A 19,586-nucleotide genomic window follows, 5' to 3' on the forward strand; every position below is an offset into this window, starting at 1 on the left:
TCCTCTGTCTCTCCACTATGGGCCCATCCTGCTGATTTACTGAGCTGAATTGTCCCACAGAATGGCATGACCAGCACCAGAACAAGCTAAGAAGGGTGGTAGTGGGAATACACAGCCAAATGGTGGGGGGAAGAGGGAGCTGGCAAGAGCATCCCAACCACAGGGATGTGGGATGGCTGCAACCCACCCTGCCTCAGGAAGTCACACTTCCGGGAGACTAAGAAGAGAGGGAATTTTGCAGAGAAAATGGAAGCAGTCTGCTGTCTAGCCACACCTGCCAACAGCACAGCAACAGTTGTTTCAACTTATTTTCCCTGTCGCTTTGTGCATTTGAGCATTTTCAAGTTTATTTTAAGTATAAAGAGTAACAGCTACAAGATTTGGGGACACTGAGAAAAATGCAGCATGTAAGCTAGGGAAATACTCCAGGAAAAAAAAGAAAAAAAAAAAACAACAAAAGGATACATAACGTCAAGCTAGCTTTGGCAAAGTCCTGGCAAAAGACGAGAGAGAGCAGCTAAAAATCTAACACACCATTTGCTTTTTATTTTCAATCAGTTATAATAAATGTACACAAAAGGATGTATCTGCATTTTTGTTCATCTTACGTATATGAAATAGTAGGGAAAGTAGATACATGGCAAGAGTGAGTCAGAACTATCAAGACTGGTTCAAAACATTTCAAAATGTCATGCTCACAAGATATTAAGGGAAGCTTCTAAAGCCATCATGAAGAGGGCTTGATTAATATCAGAGCTAGAATCCATACTACACACAAGTTAGACATTGACTGAGAAAAGTAACTTCCCTCATGTCTAATACACCTAGGAATTTCAGCTGTGAAGGCTACAATGGGGCTAGCATGAAGCCATTTTCTCCAACTTTGAATGAGTTTGTTGACTAAACAAATTATTAGACAGTAGTGCAAACTTAGAGTAAATGCTGAACGAGATGCAGCACTTGAGATATTAAAAACCAGTCTAGCACCAAGCAATTCCCAAAGTCTAATACCATAAACAAACAAACCAAAATGAAAAAAAAAAAAAAAAAAAAAAAGTGAGTGAGGGAGGAGAGGAGGGGAGGTGAGGGGAGGGAAGGCAACACAGTATACTGCAATCAAAGTCACAAATGCCTGACACCTTGGATAAGTAAAAATAACATCTTCATTTCCTGAAACTACACACAGTTGAGATACGAGTTCAGACCAGCAATTTCAAAGATGATTACATTCTACCTGTTACAGCATTCATGGAAACATCACACTCCAACATGTTGGGGACTGCATATCATCAGAGCACTTTTGAAAAGAAGCCACCCTAAAGAATACACTGCTTTCTTGATCCTGCCAACAGTCCACAACATAAATGCTCAGTGCAGCACTGCACCCAGGAGTATTTTTCAACACCCTCAGAACAAAAGCCTCTTCTACGGCTCTCATCAGCTACGCTAATGAATTCTCCTCATCTCCCTCACAACACACACATGGCGAAAGGTTACTCCAAAATAAGAGGTTCATTTTACATACCTCACCGAAGGGCTCCAGGAATTAGACTTTTTGCAGTGCTTTGAAGACATAGCAAACTGAGACTTGAAGTTTTCCCAGGCTGAAGTATGTATCTTATCACTCTCTGTTTTTCTGCAGCACTTCCAGGTGTTCTTGGGTGGCTTAATTCTACTCTTTCTGAAATCAGTGGAAATTACTTCCTGGGAATCACCAAAGTCAACATAACTGCCTTGACAAAGCTTTGGACCAAGTTTACAACATCAACTTTGCTCCCAGCCATAGTCAGTTCCCCATCCCCTGTAAGTGAAAGAAAGCCACTGAAAAAAAACGAAACAACAAAACAAAACAAGAACAGATTTTAAATGTATTCAACCTTGCACCCTTTCCTTCTGTAAAGCAATTCAGGTTTTGTAAACTAAATGCATATTCTAATTGTGAGATGTTTGCATTTTCAATACATTAAAAGTGTATTAAACAGAAACGACAATTAAGAAAAAAGATCTAATTTGTACAAGTGATAATTCACTGATTTAGAATTCTGGAGAGTCTTACACACAGAATTAGACAGCATTTAGTTTTTAAACTAAATTTCTTGGCCTATTGAAATGAAAGTTGATGTTAATGACTTCTAAGCAGGTACTTCCACAACTTCAAAATAGTCATTTGGTAGAATCACATAGCCTTTTCCTGCCAATATGTCTTTTTCTTTCTGAAACTGAACGATCTCTCTCAGTTTTTCAATCTGTCTTTCCTGACGCCGGCATCGCTGTTGCGCTGTCTTGAGCTTCTTCCGCAGTTTTTCCACTTGTTCCTCCAGCTGCTGAATCCTTTTCCGCTGATGAACTGTATCCTCTACGGTATAGTTGTGATCACAAAAAACAGCGAGATTGCTGGGGGTTTGGAGAGGAGGCATCAATAATCCAATACTTGGATCTACAAACCTGGCATCTATTTGAGATAAATGAAAAGAAGGAGTTGATGGAGATGGCGGAAGTGCTGGAGCTGCTGGTGGAGGTGGTGGTGGCGGTGGTGGTGGTGGTGGTGGAGGGGGAGGAGGTGGTAGTGGATCTTCTGGCTGCTCTGCAAGCTCTTCAGCCTAGAAACAACAGGAAAAAAAAAGGTACATTTTCATGCTAACCACTGTTTACAAAACAACTCCCTTACCACAGCTGGAGAATAGCATAAACAATCAGGATTGATATTAATAACATAAAAATTAAAGCCTACATTTTCATAACTGACAAACAGTTCTGGGCCTGTTTTGTCTGGCTTCTAAATTAGAGACAGCTTCATTTTGAGGGACCTTTGAAACAAGTCCTTGATGTCTCAAATAAAGAAAATACCAGAGAACACAGAAATTACTCACAATTGAAGACTTAAGTCAAATACATAACCAATGCTAAGAGGTAAGATTGCAAGCTACAGTTCCATGAAACAGGAGTTCAGCTGACCTAAAACTCAACATTGCCATCTCATTACCCTTTCTTCCTCCTTCTTTCTGCTGCATCTTAACCATTATACACTTTGAACCTATCAGCTAACTCAATCAAAAACACAGCAGAAGCAGATAATCTTCTGCTGAGGTAGAAAAGATGTCATCTACTGAGAAGGCTGAGGGTTGATAAGCTGGCAGAGCAGAGATGAAGACAATGCAAGGCCTGCCTCCCAAAAACTGCAAGGGACCACATCACTGGTTTCAGGCTGCAGCATAAGGGTTTGGTTTCAAGATATATGATGAGGCAAAATAAACAGCTCTTCAACAGCAAGGCAGCTCTCACGGCCCTAGAATTTACTCTTTGCTTAAACACAGTAAGTTGCTAAGACAACATAAAGCTATCTGCTCTCCCTCCATCACTGCCGAATTCTTCTGTCCATTGTTAAAAGCCAAAGCAACACAAGAGGAAGTACACCTGCACTGCTATGTGGAAGCAGTGAGAAACAGGACTGCACAGCTGGCAGATGGGATGGAGAATGACTCTCCCTTTTCACAACAGCAGAATATCAGCTGGCTCAACTCCACATGAAACTGCAGCCTTTATCACACAGCTCTCAATGGGATCACTTGTGTGGCGCAGGGCAACACGGATACCTTACCACTTGAGTATAGGTCAGAGCAGAGAATCAGATTCTTTCTGTCCCAAAGAAACATCGTATAAATCAGAAATTATCCTGTGCACACAATGACAAAAAAAAAGCACTGTCCAAAGAAAAGAGCTTGCACATTGCTGGTCAAAAAGAAAGCCTAAGACATTCTCAGTGAAACAGGCACTTCAACAATTTTCTTACTACCCACCTGTTCACAATATTATTACTACACACACTAGCACAAGGACAGGGGACAATGTTGACTGTAAGGGGAGATGACAATCCTCATCATGTAAACACCAAGCTCATCAGATCTGAAGGTCACATCACTAACTTCCTTGACGTAACACGCAAACAAGCTAATACATTGTATTGGAGGGTCTAGATATCCTTCTTGTGCAAACTACAACATCTGGCAGACAGAAACTGAGCAGGTAGTTTCATGACTGGTGTTGAAGGGAAGTGTCATATGCGGTCGAATACTACTGTCACTTTGAAGCACAAAATTTCTCAATTTTAAGAGACTGCTGCTCAAAGAGTGCCTATCCAATTCACACATTAATATTCTAAAGAGTTAGACCCTATCAGCCATCACTTTCAAACTTTCTTACTAAAAAACCTACAAGGAAAAGATGTAACCAGCAAAGAGAAATTCACCCTTGTTGGAAGCACCAATAAAAATCAGATCATTGCTGGACATTGCTGAATTCACGTAGAGACTTCTATTTGCAGCTTACCCAGCCCATGCTGCCTCTAAAAATACTCTCCTACTGTCACAATGTAACACGGAAAACAGACCATGCATCATCAATAAATTCCATTTACTTCTTACAGCAAATAAATGGTTGTCCTAAGACGTAAGTAAAGAAAAAAATTTTCAAAATGCATAATGCAAAAGATAAAAAGCTGTATTTCAAAAATGGTGTGGATTCAATTCCAAAACTATTCCACTACTGTTCTGCTTTGTTACTACGGTATTTCTTGAAGATATGTGGCAGTTCATTGAAACGTGCTGTGAGACAATTATGAATAGCACTAAATCCTTCTCCATAGTTAAAAGGCATTATTTTGTGTTTTTTGTAGATCCAGGCATGGCAATGAAATGGAGAACATGGCTCACCACATCCTGCTGCACCACTTTCACAGATTACCCTATAGACCCATTCAGCTTTCAGACTGTAAACAATTTTGCACCTACTTTACACATGACAAAGAAAAAATGTGTTTCATACAGGTCACAGGGAAGTGTAATCAAACAAAAAACACAGCCGTTTTTACCTGGAAACTGTCTTTCCTGACATACCTTCTGCTTATATTCTCTGTTATTAACTACTTTTCAAATACATTCAATTATTTATTTCTGCATCAAATCCACTGTTGTATATAAAGAGAAAAATCAACAAGCAAAAGTCCTAGTCTTCCTTTGCACACTTCTTCCCATTCCAGTCTTTCACCCCCTACACCTATCCAATCCATTCTCTCCTTTGCCAAATGTGCCACGAATACAGTTAACAACTACAGGGCTACACATTCTTACTTTACGTGCCATTCTTCAGTACAAGGTTTTAACCAAAGTTACGTTGTCCAGGCTTCTGTGTCTGCACACAAGAGCAGACCAGAGCTGCTGCAGGGCTGTGCAACACTCTCCAGAGCCTGGGACAGCCTTCATCACTGCTCTTACAGCTGTTGGACGTGCTGCTGCCACCACAGCCTTCCATGCGCCTCTGGGTGCACGTGCTCAGCCAGTATCCTTCACAATCTGCATCTTCTCCTGGACGTTCTGCTGCACCAAGCCCTGCCAGGGTAATAAGCTCAACGCACACGCATCCCAGTACCTCAGGTCACGAGTGCTTTGGGTTTACCTTTTCATTGGCCTCAGTGTAACAAAATATTGTGGGCACAGCATTTTCTTTCAGAAGCTTGTTGTTGCATTCCCTTTTAAAGCAATCGGGAGTAAAGTGTTCTGAACAAATGCTGCTGTACTTGGTCGGCTTGAAGTTTTTCCTTTTAACAGCAGCTTCCCACTTCTTGCAAAGATCAGGTCTTGTAAGAGGAAACCTGTAAGGAAGTAAAAAAAACAAAAAGTACGTTCGGCTTTTCTAGGGAGCCTGCGAGCTCAGGGTCGGGTTACAGTTGGGGCTGCCCTCACCGCGGCTCCGCTCTCCCTCAGCTCAGGAGCCAAACCCACCCTGCGCCGCGGGGCGCGGGCCGGGCACGGCTCCCGGCCCTCCGAACGCCCAGGGCCGGGGGGTCCCGCCGTCCCCCGGCTGCCCCGGGAGACCCGGGTGAGGGGCGCGGTGCGGGGCGCGGTGCGGGGAGGGGAGGGGTCCGGAGCTGCGCCCCGCCCCCCGCCCCGCCCCGCCCCAACAGCCCCGCCCCCCGCGCGCGCCCGCCGCCGCCTGGCCCCGCCCCTCGGGGCGAGTGCGCGCGCCGCCGCGGCCCCGCCCCGCTCCGCCCCGCCCCGCCCCGGCGGCCGCGCTCACTTGTGGAAGGAGATGGGCTTCTCTTTGTCGTATCGGTTCCGGCAGCGGTAGGCGGAACAGGACTGCACCATCTTTCCTGCTCCGCGCCCGCCGCGGCCCGGCGGCAGGGAGACGAGCTCGCGGGCGCCGTTAACTCACCGCCGGGCTCCCATCCTTCCCCTCCCCCCCCCGCCCGTGACCCTCCGAGAGGGACAGAAACGGGACGCGGCCTCTCCCAACTCCAAGATGGCGGCGCCAGCTTCAGCGTAACTCTCGCGGTAGTGGCGCCCGCCGCGCTCGCCCATTGGCGGGTGGACACGAGGGGGCGGAGCCTCCCCTGCGGTTCCTCCAATCAGGTCGCCGCCTGTCAGCGCCGGGCCAGGTTCCCTGGCCCCGCCCCCTTCCCGCGGCCCCGCCCCCTTCCCCGCTGTCAGCGCCGCGCCCGGTCCCGCCTGCCCGGGCAGCCCGGGGGTGCGGGGCTCGGGGAGAGGGGCGGCCCGGCCCGCAGAGATCCCCGCCTCAGCGGGGCCTCAGCCGCGGGCCAGGGGCTGCAGAGGCCGGCGGGAGCTGCGCGGGGCCTGCGGGGAGGGGCTCCTGTCAGAGGGCTCTTCCGCCCGGGCCGTGCGCGGTGCCCTGGCAGGGGATGCTGGCTCCGGGCGGAGCAGCCAGGGTGGTACAGGCTGAGGAAGTTGGTTCCGTGAGCCCCGAAGGGTTTGCAGGCTCCTCACCGAAAGAAAAAAGAAAGAAAAAAAAAAAAAAAAAAAAAAGGGCGGGGTGGGGGGGGAGGAAGAGGGGAACAAAAAAAAATAACCAAAAAAGACCACGTGTTCATAACACGCAATGGCATGAAGGATGCGTCGAACAGCTGGGTTTCACGCACCCAAACTTGGCTTGCAGGTGCATGGGCACGTCCTGGGTAGTAAATCTAAATCAATGGGTGTCCTTAGAAATAAGTTCATTTCAAACGGCTTCGGAGTTTTTCCATCCTGTGGGCTGCCCTTCCAGCTCCGCAGTAGATCAGGGAGTAAAATCATCCTCTGATGACCTCAACAGGTCTGATGAAGGGACTTCCCTCTAGCATCATCTCTCTCATGTATCACATCATATCATACCTAGAATTTCTCTGACAATCCCCCCAGAGCTAAGTGAACATCTCAAGATTTTTCTTTGTCTCCACCCAGGACCTCGTTTTTTTTTTCTCAGTCCACGTTCCTGCTCTGCACTTGATTTTTAAGAGGAAGAAGAGCAGCTGTACTGACTCCAGCTAGGAGGCTGCATTTTCTCTACCTCGACAGCCCTCTTTGCTCAGCTGCAGAGAAGCCAGTGGCTGCCATTCACTTGCCCAGGAATATCCCATGGAAAGCCCCATACAGCAAACAGCCACAGCAACATTTCCACAAAATCGCTCTCTGTAGATGTTCTCAGTACTCCCCGTTGGTTGAGCACTGCTAGTGCTGCCCCTCTGCTGCTAGGTCAGCCAAGAGACAAGGAAGTAAAAATAAGCTCTTTCTAGCACCACCTTCCTCACCAAGAAGGACGTGCTCACTCCTCCCCTCCCCACGCAAATGCCTCCATTTCTGGCTTTTGCCTGCCGGCTTCCTCCTTGCTGGAGCCCTACTGCCACCAGTTTTCTGGGCAGGTATTCTGCAACAGCCTCAGGTAGAGGCACAGCAGGGCTGCCCAAGAGAAGATGAGCTGGGGTTGGCCAGAGCCAAAGTGGTAGCACTCACCAGCCTGGGCAGAGTCCTGCAGCACCTGAGCAGGGCGGGCAAAGCAGTCACTCACCAGAGGTTGGACCCACTGACACACCCAGAGAAGGTGAGGTGATGAACCAGGTACGAGGTCCACCCAAGGACTCCGGGCAGGAACAGTGGGAGATGGTGCCAGGAACAGGACTGGAAACATAGGTCCAAGGTCCACCCAAGAGATGGGGCTGGACAGAGGAACACCTGCGACATAGATGGGCAGGGACTGAAGACCCATGGGCCTGAGGTGAAATGGAGTTCCTGCCCCATGGGCAGGATGTGTAGTTGGGGGCCCCAAGGTAGGAAAGTCAGAGTCACCAAGGCCTTAGTTAATACACTTAGGTTCTGGTTCTCCTGCAGATCTGAAGTCTCACGTCTGGGGTAAAGTCCTTCCTGAGTTGAGACTGGTGTCTTGGCCTCCCCCCCCACCAGTGCCCACTGGTGGTTTTGAAGTGAAGCTCGGCACAGTTGAGGCACAGCAGGGACACCCACACGGTGGGGCTGCAGCAGAGCTCAGCAACGTGGCTGAACCCTGGGAGAAGAGGCACTTGGTCTTTAGGTGCAGGGAGAAAAAAGGAGAGTGCACAAGGCTGATGCCTAGCTCTGGGTTGACCATGGATGGGGAGAACTGATGAATGTGAGATGAGCCACTCAGGCCCTCAGTCAGCAAACCGACTTAAAAGAGAGATATCAGCAGCTATGTTCGGATCATGTAAGTATCCCCAGCAGAAGGGATTTTTAAAAGACTGTGTGGAAACCAATTTCCTCATCCTGTAAGAATTTCACAAACTTGGAGAGGGGCAGGGGGAGTTGTCTCAAGGGAAGATAACAAATAAATACAACCTCCAAACTGAAAAACAGTATTTTCTTGTGTCACTATTGTTGAAAAGACATCTAAGCTGTTTCAAAACCTTTCCCAAAACTTCCCCTCTTCTAAACCCTCCCCCCCCGCCCCCCCACGAATAAAAGTTACATCACATTCATCTCCTTCTTGCTAGTGGTTTTTGCTTTGACAAGTCGGTGTGTTTCCCGACGACCGAGCGTTTGCGCAGCAAACTTCCCGACCCACGTTGTCGGGAAGCATTAACCCTCGACACCTGCACTGCCCTGTGCCCATCCACCACCGCCCGCCCGACCCGCAGCAGCCGACACGCGTGATCTTCGCTCGCTTTCCTCCCGCAGGACGTGTGCGGCGGCTGGAGCATCCCCGGGTGATGCCCACGGGAAACCCCTCCTGGATGGGGGGCGGGGGGGGGAGCTCCCGGCACCGCCTCCTCTCCCGTTCCGCACCCGTGGGGGGAGTTTTTCGGGGGAAGCAGCGCGGGTTCCCCACGGGCACCTCCCCGGGGCAACGCCGGGACTGCGGCGGTAAGCCTTTTCGCGCAAGCCCGGCGGGCGGGGGAAGGAGCGCGGGGGAAGGAGCGCGGGGACCGGCGGCGGGAGGCGGCGGCGGGGCCGGGGCGTGGCGTGGGGCCGGCGGCGCCGGGAGGCGGCTCAGTCCCCGCTGCCAGCCGAGGGCGGCGGGCCCAGCTGAGGAGGCGCCCAGCCCGGCCCGCCGCGCACCGGAGCCGGTGCCGCCGGCCGGCGAGGGCGGCAGCATGAGCGGCGGCCGCAGCGGGCGATCCGCCGTAAAGATGGAGGCGCCGTTTTACCCCGAGGAAGGGCTGGAGCTGCTGCCTGACTTCGTGCCGCTGCCGACATTCGGTACCGCCGGCGGACCTGCCGCCGAGGCGGCGGCGGGACAGAAGCTGCTGCTTGGGGCTGGGAAGAAGAGGGACCTGGCCACGGCCGCCCCCGCGCCGCTGCCGGGGCCCTTCGCTCTGCGCCCGCCCGCCGGCGCTCGCAGCAGCGCAGCAGCCCTCCGCTTGCTGCCGCCGCCCGCCGCCCCGCCGCCTCCCGCCGGTGCCACGGAGCCAGCGAGCGGCGGCGGGGCGGCGGCCCGCGGCGGCCCGGAGGCCGCGCTGGGATCGGCTGCGGAGCTGCCGCTGCTGAAACTACCGCCGGCCGCCGACCTGGAGCAGCTGCTCATCCAGGGGGGCGCGGGGCTGGGGGCCGGCAGCCCGGGGCCGGCGGCGGCCGCGGCGGGGAGCGGCGGGGCACCGGCAGCGGGGCCGTTTCTCTACCGGCAGCCGGTGACGCAGGAGCAGGAGGGTTTCGCCGACGGTTTCGTTAAGGCCCTGGCCGACCTGCACAAGCAGAATCAGTTGCTGGCGGCGCCGCCGCCGCCGCTCTCCACGCCGGGACCCTGCTGCACCGCCCGCCCGGGGCCGCCAGGAGCCCCCGCCGCCGCCGACCCACCGGCCGTCTACACCAACTTGAGCGGCTTCAACCCCGCGGGGCCGCTGAGCCCCTCGGGCAGCGCCTACCCCGCCGCCTCCGCCCCGCCGCCGCCGCCGCCGGGCCTGGCCTTCGGGGCGGCGGGTCTGGGGAGCGGGCGGCTGCCGCCGGCGCGGTCCCTGGAGGAGCCGCAGACGGTGCCCGAGGTGCCGCCGTCGACGGGCGGGGAGGGAGGCAGCAGCGCCCCGACGCCACCGTCGCTGTCGCCGCTGGACGCGGAGAGCCAGGAGCGGCTGAAGGCGGAGCGCAAGCGGCTGCGGAACCGCATCGCCGCCTCCAAGTGCCGCCGGCGGAAGCTGGAGCGCATCGCTCGGCTGGAGGAGAAGGTGAAGGCGCTGAAGGGGCAGAACGCCGAGCTGGCCGCCACCGCCAACCTCCTCCGCGCCCAGGTCACCCAGCTGCAGGGCCGCGTCCGCAGCCACCTCTCCTCCGGCTGCCACATCAACGCCGCCGGGCATCCTCCCCCCGCCGCCGCCGTCCCCGGCCAGTCCCGGGAACCGGCCCCCGAGGCGGCTGCTGCTTCCGAGGCCAGCGCCTGCTGAGGAGAGACGCCCGGACGGCAGCCGACCACAGCCGCCGAGGGACCGCGGTGTCGAGAAGCTCGCCCGCCGCCGCTCCGTTACCGCCACTATTATTATTAATTATTATTATTTATTTGCGCCCGGAGAAGACGGTTGCAGGAGCCGGGTGTTGCTAGGCGTTTCCAGAGGTCTGTCCATGTTGCACTCAGCAGCGAGGGTCTCCGTGGGTGGTTTTGGGGCAGGTGGTTGATTTTTTTTTTCAGTGAAGTACTTGAGGTCTGTAGAGATTTCGGAAATTAAGGAAATTCCTGTTTACAGAAAGATTCAACTTTATTTTAATGGGGGATATAACAAGTGTGTTTCCTAATACACCTTACTGAACTGTCTAGCAATGGATAAGCTTTTCAAACTTAAAAAAAAAAAAAAAAAAGCCAGAATCGTACCCTTTTGAAAAGATGTGCGTGTATATATATATATTTAAAACATAATATGGCTATGTATATTTTCTTGGTATTGATAAAGAACTTTTTTAAAAATACTGTCTTTATCTAGAGCTTTAATTTGCCATTGAGAGTTTAAGACAACTGTGTGGGTGCTCTTGCACGTACACGGCTTCAGTTTTAAAATCGAACCCTGGAGGGAAGTGATTTTTTGTTGTAACTCTTAAGCAGAATGAAATGCATTGCTGACTCAGTCATATGAAAATACTTTTCTAAACTGTACGCTCCATATTTCTTGTGCCAGTGCAAAGTTGGGGCATTGATAGTTATTTATTGAAACTTGAACACTTTTGGACGTTGCCTAGACATTATTTTTCTAGATAACATGTTAGTAGTGAAAACAGTTACTTTGGCAAGAAGAGCTTTACCTTTTTTCCGTCACTGTGTACATTCCAGTAGTGTTTGCTCTTTACACAGTATAGTAACAACTCAGTGCTATACAGAAAAGGGCTCAGTTTTGGGGTGGGTTAGCTATAAAGGGGGTAATTCCATTGTATTCTGTTTGAATAAATCACAGAAATGTTATGGAGAAGTAGATTTATTTTTCAGTAGAAATCTGTGTATCTTGCTTCTTGGTCTACTTTGTTCTAAAGAAACTTTCTGCAATACTTTGTAGACAGGAAAAGTCGGTGCTAGAGCGTGAAATGTTTTTTCTGGTTGGGAAGAGTTGGTGTGATTTATTTCTTGGTCAAGATTTTACTAGTAGAAGAGAATAGCCAAGTTTCCTCTGATAGGACATAATCCTCAACAAGTTTTTGAAAGCTTTAGATCCCTTGCTCGGCACTCCTGCCTGCGTTGCTTCTGCTGCACCTGTGTATTTTCAGCATAGCCGCTATCGCAGCGCAGTCGAGCCCTGCGGCGTGGTGCGGTCGGAAGGGTCTGTCGGAGTGTGAAGGTCGTCCCACCAGATGCCTCCCCAGTGTGGGGGGCTGTGGGCCAGGCCTGCCACCGTGGGAGGGCAGAGCTTCTCCTGAGCAGATCCAGCTGCGGAGCAGGGCCTGCCCCCTGCTTTTGAAACTGTGCTGACAACTCTACTTGAACTCAGAGGCAAAACGTACATGGGGATATTTGTCTGTGCCAGCTGGTGAAAATGGGGGATTGCATGAGGAGCCAAGGGGGCATAGACATCTTTATGTGCATAAACCATTGCTCAGATCTGTTAAACCCACTCAGGAGCTGTTCAACATCCCTTCTTCTGAAGGCTACACTTGACGCTTTGAAATTGAAGAAGAATGGGATAGACTCATGGTTTTTCTTGCTTTCACTGGGGATACGTGAGTGCTATCTGCTTAGAAAGTTGAGCTGCAGCAGGGAATTGCGTGAGCTTTTTCTTCTGCTGCGTAGTCATCCCTGGCACATGTGTCAAATGACATGACAATGCATAGTAATGGTGTTACTGTAGCTGAGATGCTCTGAGGATATTACTTTTCTTAATGCATATGCAAATTAAGTAGAAGCCATATTAATCATTGTATAACTGTTTAATTGTGTCACCAGAGCCTTTTTCAGTGGTTGGAATGCTTGCCTTCTGCTGTTAGAAATACTGATGAGCAGATAAACTATTTTGATCTTAACACAATTTTGAAGACTTCTTTAAGGCACCCTAGACCAGACAGCATACAATCTGTAGCACTGCCTGTTATAGAATAAATGGTTGAAAAATAACTGGGGCTTAGTGTGTGGCGGGTATCACATATCTGCAAAGATGCTGCAAGACTGGAGGAACTGATAAAGACTCTTTTTTCACTTCACACTTAACATGCTTTCCCTAGTGAGAGAGATAATGCTGCCTGGTAGATACATTGGCATGTGCCCCTTAGCTTTACTGTATACGTAGTCAAATTGGGATTTTTAAGTATCCCTAAAAAAAGATGTAAAAATTACGTGGGTGGACACTGCTATTTCAGTTCTTGTATTGCAAATGAGTGTAGGACCAGGTAAAGATCTTGCAGTAGAACACAGGGCAGTCATAAACGTAGCTGTGCCATACTTGTTCTTTGCTCATTCTACTGTTTCTTGTCAGAATAAAGAGCAATATCCAAGGAGAAGTGAGGGATCCATAAGACACAGGAAATCACTGCAATTCACCTTCCCAGCTAAGGGCGGGGTTATAATGAGTTCATGCTTTTCAGCATGGTGGTGTTCAAGCTGAAAACCACCACACGTTGCCTCTTTCCCATCTGAACTTTCAGCAAGAGCAGTCCTGCATCCAGCTTCCCAAAGTTCTCATGGAATAACTTCTTTGATAGCCTGTTTTATGTTCTGACACCTGTTAGGTGGTAGAAGTGCTGACAGGCCAGCTCTGTTGCCCTGTTGAAAGCTGAGAGGTTACTAGTGAGGCTGGCAGTGCCAGCTCTTTTTCAGAGGCTACTAAGTTACCTTCAAAAATACCTTCTTTTATCTGGTATTTAGGGTGAGACACAGGATCTAACACTAATGTGACCAAAATCTGAGAACAGTGTGGGATGGCTGAGTTTTTCCCTGTTGATTCTGCTAGAACTTGCTGCCCCTGTCACAGATATGAGTGGGCAGCCTGAGAGCCTAAGGTTTTAAACCGATCTAACAAGACTCAGGAGTACTTGCCTTCTGCAGCTGTCAGGCTCAATTGTAACTGTCATCTAAAATATATTACTGCTTTAACTTTTGTCCCTGTAATATTCCCGAATATTTAAATATGGCTTCCTTATTTTTTCCTGCCTTTTTTGTTCTGTTTGTTGCAGCTTTTTTTCCTGGCTATTTCTTTTAGGTTTTTATTTTCTGCCTAAAACATTGGTCCCTATGAGATGCTAAAAGGTAAATAGTGGTTTAAAATGTTCCAGGCTGTTTATATGATTTGCATCAATGTAGCTCCTTTTCAGTAACTGTAGGGAAGTTGGTTGTATTATTGTCACTGTAAAGAAGAAAAATAGTTTATGTTCAGTGGAACCTCTGTGCTTTTTAGTGTTTTTCTTCATCCTTCAAAACTATCATATTTTGTTATATTTGGGCACATTGTTTGCTAGTCTTTACAAGGATTCTCACAGTGTGACTTGATTTGCAGGTGATTCACCTGCCCTTCATGATCTGGGTTTGTATTCCAGGTGTGAACCCATGACAAACAAACATCCCTCTTTTTTTTCTTTGCCCTAGGTGTAATCTCTGCTCTGGAATTTATACAGTCCCTTCCTTTGTCTGCTTTGGTGGAAGCCTGGTCCTGTTCACATCTCACTTGCTGCTCATCAGCATATTTTGTATGTGCTTGAACCTATGTCTTGATCTAGATGTGAAGTGCCTTCCTATTTAGGTGCTACAGCAAAATGGATTTAATTATAAATGACTTTCATTTCTTTGAATTGTTATCTTATCTTTTCTGTCTTGGGGAGTAAGAGGAGGAGTGGTTGTGGTGAAGGAAGTCTTGTTCACGCCTTTCTTGGGTAGAGGGAGGAGCTCCCATCAGATCTGCCCCTGCTTGCTGTTAGTAGAGGGAAAGTATTCTGCTACGACAGATTAAAATTATGTAATTACTAGAAAAGTTGATTGGTCTGCTCCCCCACACAGAATGGGTAGTGAAATCTCTCAGTTTAACAAGGTGTCCAGACAGGTCTCGGTGATTGGTGAGAGGTTCTTATGACTTTCACTGTGACTCCCGATAGAGCCTATTTGACAGGCTTAGAGAGCAATTTCCAAAGCACAAGTACTTGGCATACTTTGAGAAGTGCAGGTATTTGGGGGTGGTAAGTCCTGATTACAGAGAGGGGTGATTCTGATGGTAGTGATGGTGACATTTTTCTCAGGAGCCTTTAAGTAGTCTTGCAAGAGGTAAATACTTCAAAGGATTTGAACTCTTTACTGCATGTCATGAATCACTGTTGACTGTCATGGACTGTTAAAGATGATAAAATGGCCCTACTACAATTCTCCATTACCTTGTTTTGTGTTTATGGCATTACTGAAGGAAAAGTCATGAGGCATCTTTTTTTTTCATTGTTTGGTGTTTTTTTTTCCGTTTAAATATCTGATTGACCGTGTCGTTCTCACCTTCGACAAAGGAGCAGTCTCCCAGAGTTAAACCCTGAGGCACTCTGCAGTTTGCAGCTGTTAAAGTGGAAATCTGATTTGGCGACTCATTTCTAGTCAGTTACACAGCTCAATGATACTTTCTGAGTTGTTATATAGCCTTGTTTACTGGTGTCTGACGTACAGATGAATGCTAGGCCTGAATTACTAGTTGTGCTGAAAACAGTGACTCAGCTGCCATAACCTGAATCTTGGCTATGTGAATCCAGTACCTTCTGAGAGAAAGTTTCTCTATACCTGAAATTAATAAGCAAGGACACAAAAATAACCCAAAACAACAACAACAAAAAACAAACACTAAAAAAAACCAACACATCTATTTGTAACATAAGTAATTCTTCAATGCATTTTATGTGTCCTTCTGCTTATATAGTGTAAATTAAAAAAGAAAAAGCAACGAGTAACATTTTAGTTAATTCTTAAGTGCAGCTGTAACTGCTGTTGGATATTTTTCCTCTTTCCTTACTTGTTTCTCTAAGTTTCTATGTTTAGCAAGTAGACAAATTGGAGTATGACATATCAGTGTACATATTTGGTTTGTCCAAAACCACTTCCATTTTCCAAGTTTACTGTCCTACTGTAACTGAGAATGAGTGTTGAAAAGTTTCTAGGCTGTTTGGCCACTCTTTGGTAGCTTCTTTAGTATTGTATGCAGTGACTCTGAATGTTCCAGCAGAGGTGGGCAGTAAAATTGGTAGGGGATTAATCTATTTTACCATTTGGCAAGACCTGCAACAGCAGAAAAAGCCTTAAACAGAAAGCTTTCATGGTACGTAACAGTCCTGCAACTGTTAACTGATCTTTCAAATGCCACAGTCACTTGCTGCATCAGGGTTTACTGTACCTGATGCAATATGATAAATGTTCTTGTGACAAACTGCAGAATCTGAAGTTTCTTATAAACCTGTTTATCTTCCTGGACATGGTGAAAATTTACTGTGAAGGCATTGATGAATTACATATGAATTTATGGAGACTTGGCCTGTTACTGAACATTACGGGAGACAAGGCATCTTGCTAGTTCTCAGTTACTCCTGTCCTGTGTTTCAAAGATCTCTTTTTTTATCTTGCTTATGAAGTGGCTTGCAGCTGTAGGTGCTGCAAAACTCATCTGTTCATAATGGCTGGTGGGACAAGAGGTTGGGACAGAAGCAACTTCTTAATGAAGTGGTCATGTGTAACAAACTAAATGTAGGTGTCTGGAAAACACTGCAACAGTTAGAGTGCAGTGGAGAACCTGCTGCTTGCTGCTGTCCATGTGTTGCTAAGAGAGTCTATACACACAGTGTATAATGAGGGTGGCTTTCCAAGACACCGTCCTGTTGACTTGCTACAGGAATTGATCCTTGCTGCTTGCTTTAGTCAGAAGCAATTTTCCTAAGCTATTGCATAACAGAAGGTTTACTTTCTGCATCAATGTAGTTACATACCAGATCTTTGCTTGGATATTGAAACAGTCCACTGCATGTAAGTCAACAGAAATGCCATGCTCTAGCTGCTGTTGCAGGGTCCTGCTGAGTAAACTGGTGGGGAGAGGAAGGAAACTAGTCTAGGATCTGTATCTTCTCATCAATGCAGTGTTTTGAAATGCAACTTCTGTTGAGGAGTCATGACAATAGTATGTGTCACTGATGTAAAAGCACTGAATCTTGGTCTTGTGTCTTCTAGAGATATAAATTTTTGTGCTGAGTTTCTCTTTTGGGTGGTATCCTCTCAACCTGATGCCGGCCACTGGTCTGGGAAAAGCCAGCAAATCCAGCCGTTTTGAACAAATTGTACTGAAGCACACAGATAGCTGCACACACATGTCAAGGTGTTGTGTGCAGACAGTTGCATGCAGAGAGAGGGCCATGGCCAAAAGGAGGAACTGTGATTTTCTTAGCTGCAGCAGTACATGATGAGGCATCTTCGTATTCTTTGTTGTGGTTGAGTTCTCCCAGAAGAAAACTAAGCTGCAATTCTGTGTGTGATTGCAATGTGATTTTTTAGATTTTCTGTCAAATTGGAGGACTGTAAAATTCTGCAATGCTACATTAATACAAAAAGAACATTTATTTTGAAGTCACATTTAGCCTTAAAGCAATCTGTAGTGCTGCAGTTCATATGTTGCAATTTGCTGCAAAGTGAAAGGAAGGTTATTATAAATAATGTTTGCGAGGGAGTTGCCCCAAATTATTACGTACCTGTCATTTGCTTTTTTGTCTGTTATCAAAAGGTCTGTATCCATAGTGTGGATAGCTATAAATTGTACTTTGTTCTGAATTTCTAGAACTAGTAACAAACATGGTCTGCAATAGTTTAAGGAGTATGTGTGCTGGCTGACTTTTCTGGAGGAATTATGAATTCCATATGAATGCTTTGGACTGATAGTTGACTATGAAGCCTTGCTAACACATGGAGATAATAGAGATGACCAGTTCACTGTGCACTAATACACTGCTAGATTCTGATATTTTAGCACACTGATGAAAGATCTACTGTTATTAAGAACTAGTTCAGGGTGGAATGGTAAGCCACTTAAATAAGGTCCACAGAGTCCAAAGAGCTGTGTCACTGGTGATTAGTAACAGACCCTCCATCCTTTCCCAGGAAGAAAAAAAACAACTTTGATTGCAGTCTTTGGTTTTGCTTTGGTTTTGCAACTTTAGTTACTTTTCTAAATTAAGTCCTGTTTTACTCTTGCCTTGAAATTTACTTAAAGAAATTTGAAAATATTTTCTGCTGAGTACCTTGAAGCATCTCTTGCAAGTAGTCAGCTACAATCAGTGGTATTACTTGTGTCATATATGGAGAATGCTGAAGCAGTTAAAAGTCAGGCTTCTCACTACATCTCTGGTCTTAAACCAAAACCTGAACATTTGAAAAATCATAACCAGTAGCTTCAACTCTGTAGAACTGTTTGATACCATTTTTTTGCCCTCTCCAGAAAGCTTCCCACCACGTGGCCCTTATGTCCAACAAGGAACACTGACCTTTACAAATGAACAGTCTTTTTAAAAAAAGGCTTGTAAAAGTAACCTTTGTGGTTCACACTGAGTCTTTTAAAGGATAATGTTTTGAGTTTGAGAACCTTTCCTGCACTTTTGTTTAATAAATCTTCAGGTTTTCTTGTAATGCAGGACATAAGCAACGTGGTGGTGTAGGATAGGGTTAATGGGCTGTTCTAGAGAGTGTATTTTGGATACTCTAACTCTTTTTCCTTAGTAACTGCTGGGAAAGATACCAGTAGAAGATACTGGTATAAAACTTACCCTTCTTAATGGACAGAGTCAAAGGTCAAACTCCTGGGTTTTTTTCCAGCTTTTGCCATTCTGTCATCTTAATATCCTTCATGGAACGGTGACAGAGATAGTGGGAAAATACTGACTACTGGAGAGTTAAATAATCTTGTTATATATATAATATGTTGCATAAGATATGGCCATAAGTAGCTAGGACACCTATTTACACTCTGCAAGATGACACCTGCAGAACAGGGATTTCCAAAATGCTGCCTGCTGTCCAACCCATTTTGTGCCAGTTACTGAAATGGTATTGTAAGTCATTGCGGTGCTTAAAAGTCTTTCTGGGCATGCTGCAACTGAAATCACAGTATGAGCTGGTATGTCTGTGGTGTCTTTGTGCTATAATATCTCTTTCCCAGCAGGCCAAAAGTGCATAATGAAGTCTACTCTTTACTCCTTTTCCCATGGTAATAGTTAGAAATGGTAGTTGCAGGAATCAGCAATAGTAAGAAAAAATAAGCAAGGAAGAAGTAAAATTTATCTCTGATACAGTATTTAATGTTAATATTTATTTTATTTTTAAGTGGCAGAGAATTAAGATTTCTCTTCCAAATGCTGTTTAGCTTATTTTGTTTTGCTATAACTGCTTAAGTGTCTTCTGAACTACTCTTCTTTAGAAACTGTGCTCCTCCCTGTTTGGCATGATGACTGGTAATTTCACACTTACCCTTATTTATTTAAAGCCATGGCAACCACCATACTGAAATGTCATCAAGTAAAGTCCAGGTCTCAATGCTGACTGATGATGCAAAGTTTTGCTCTCTAATAAAATGCGGCCTGTAAAGGACAAGCTTCATAAGGCAGCTACGCCCTGTCTTCAAGCATTTGCTCTAATTTCAAGGCTTTCCCATGTGGTGTTGCTCAACATGTAGCAAAACAAGTTCTTGTGAGCCCCTTGAGCATTCCTCGTATGTAACAGATTAGATATTCAGGCTTTGTTAATTTTTTTCTCCTCCTTCTCTCTCCCCCAAAAAAACCACCAAATGTGGAACAAAAGACCAAACACAAACAAGTCTTGAAGAATTGTTTCTCTTTGTTGCAAAGTGCTATTTGTTAATTACAGAGACACTTAGCGCAATTCTGAAGTGAGAC

General features: G+C 47.0%; 1 protein-coding gene across 1 annotated transcript; it reads right to left on the reverse strand.

Annotated features, from left to right (window-relative positions):
* Positions 1–1,850: 1,850 nt before the first annotated feature.
* On the reverse strand, positions 1,851–6,229 carry THAP1 (THAP domain containing 1). The gene is made up of 3 exons (XM_051643447.1): positions 6,073–6,229; positions 5,452–5,647; positions 1,851–2,600 (listed from the first exon to the last, which is right to left on the reverse strand). Exons 1-3 carry the CDS (start codon positions 6,141–6,143, stop codon positions 2,133–2,135), a joined length of 735 nt encoding a protein of 244 aa, XP_051499407.1. The 5' UTR covers positions 6,144–6,229; the 3' UTR covers positions 1,851–2,132.
* Between the last annotated feature and the right edge of the window lie 13,357 nt (positions 6,230–19,586).

The sequence above is a fragment of the Apus apus genome, chromosome Z (genome assembly GCF_020740795.1).
Source record: "Apus apus isolate bApuApu2 chromosome Z, bApuApu2.pri.cur, whole genome shotgun sequence".
Taxonomy (NCBI): domain Eukaryota; kingdom Metazoa; phylum Chordata; class Aves; order Apodiformes; family Apodidae; genus Apus; species Apus apus.

Excerpts from the sequence above, each read along its gene's own strand:
- THAP1 (XM_051643447.1), bottom strand. The coding sequence starts at position 6,143 with ATGGTGCAGTCCTGTTCCGCCTACCGCTGCCGGAACCGATACGACAAA. Across the intron at positions 5,648-6,072 it reads AAGCCCATCTCCTTCCACAA|GTTTCCTCTTACAAGACCTG; the intron begins GTGAGCGCGGCC and ends ACTTCCTTACAG. Across the intron at positions 2,601-5,451 it reads ACACTGAGGCCAATGAAAAG|GCTGAAGAGCTTGCAGAGCA; the intron begins GTAAACCCAAAG and ends TGTTGTTTCTAG.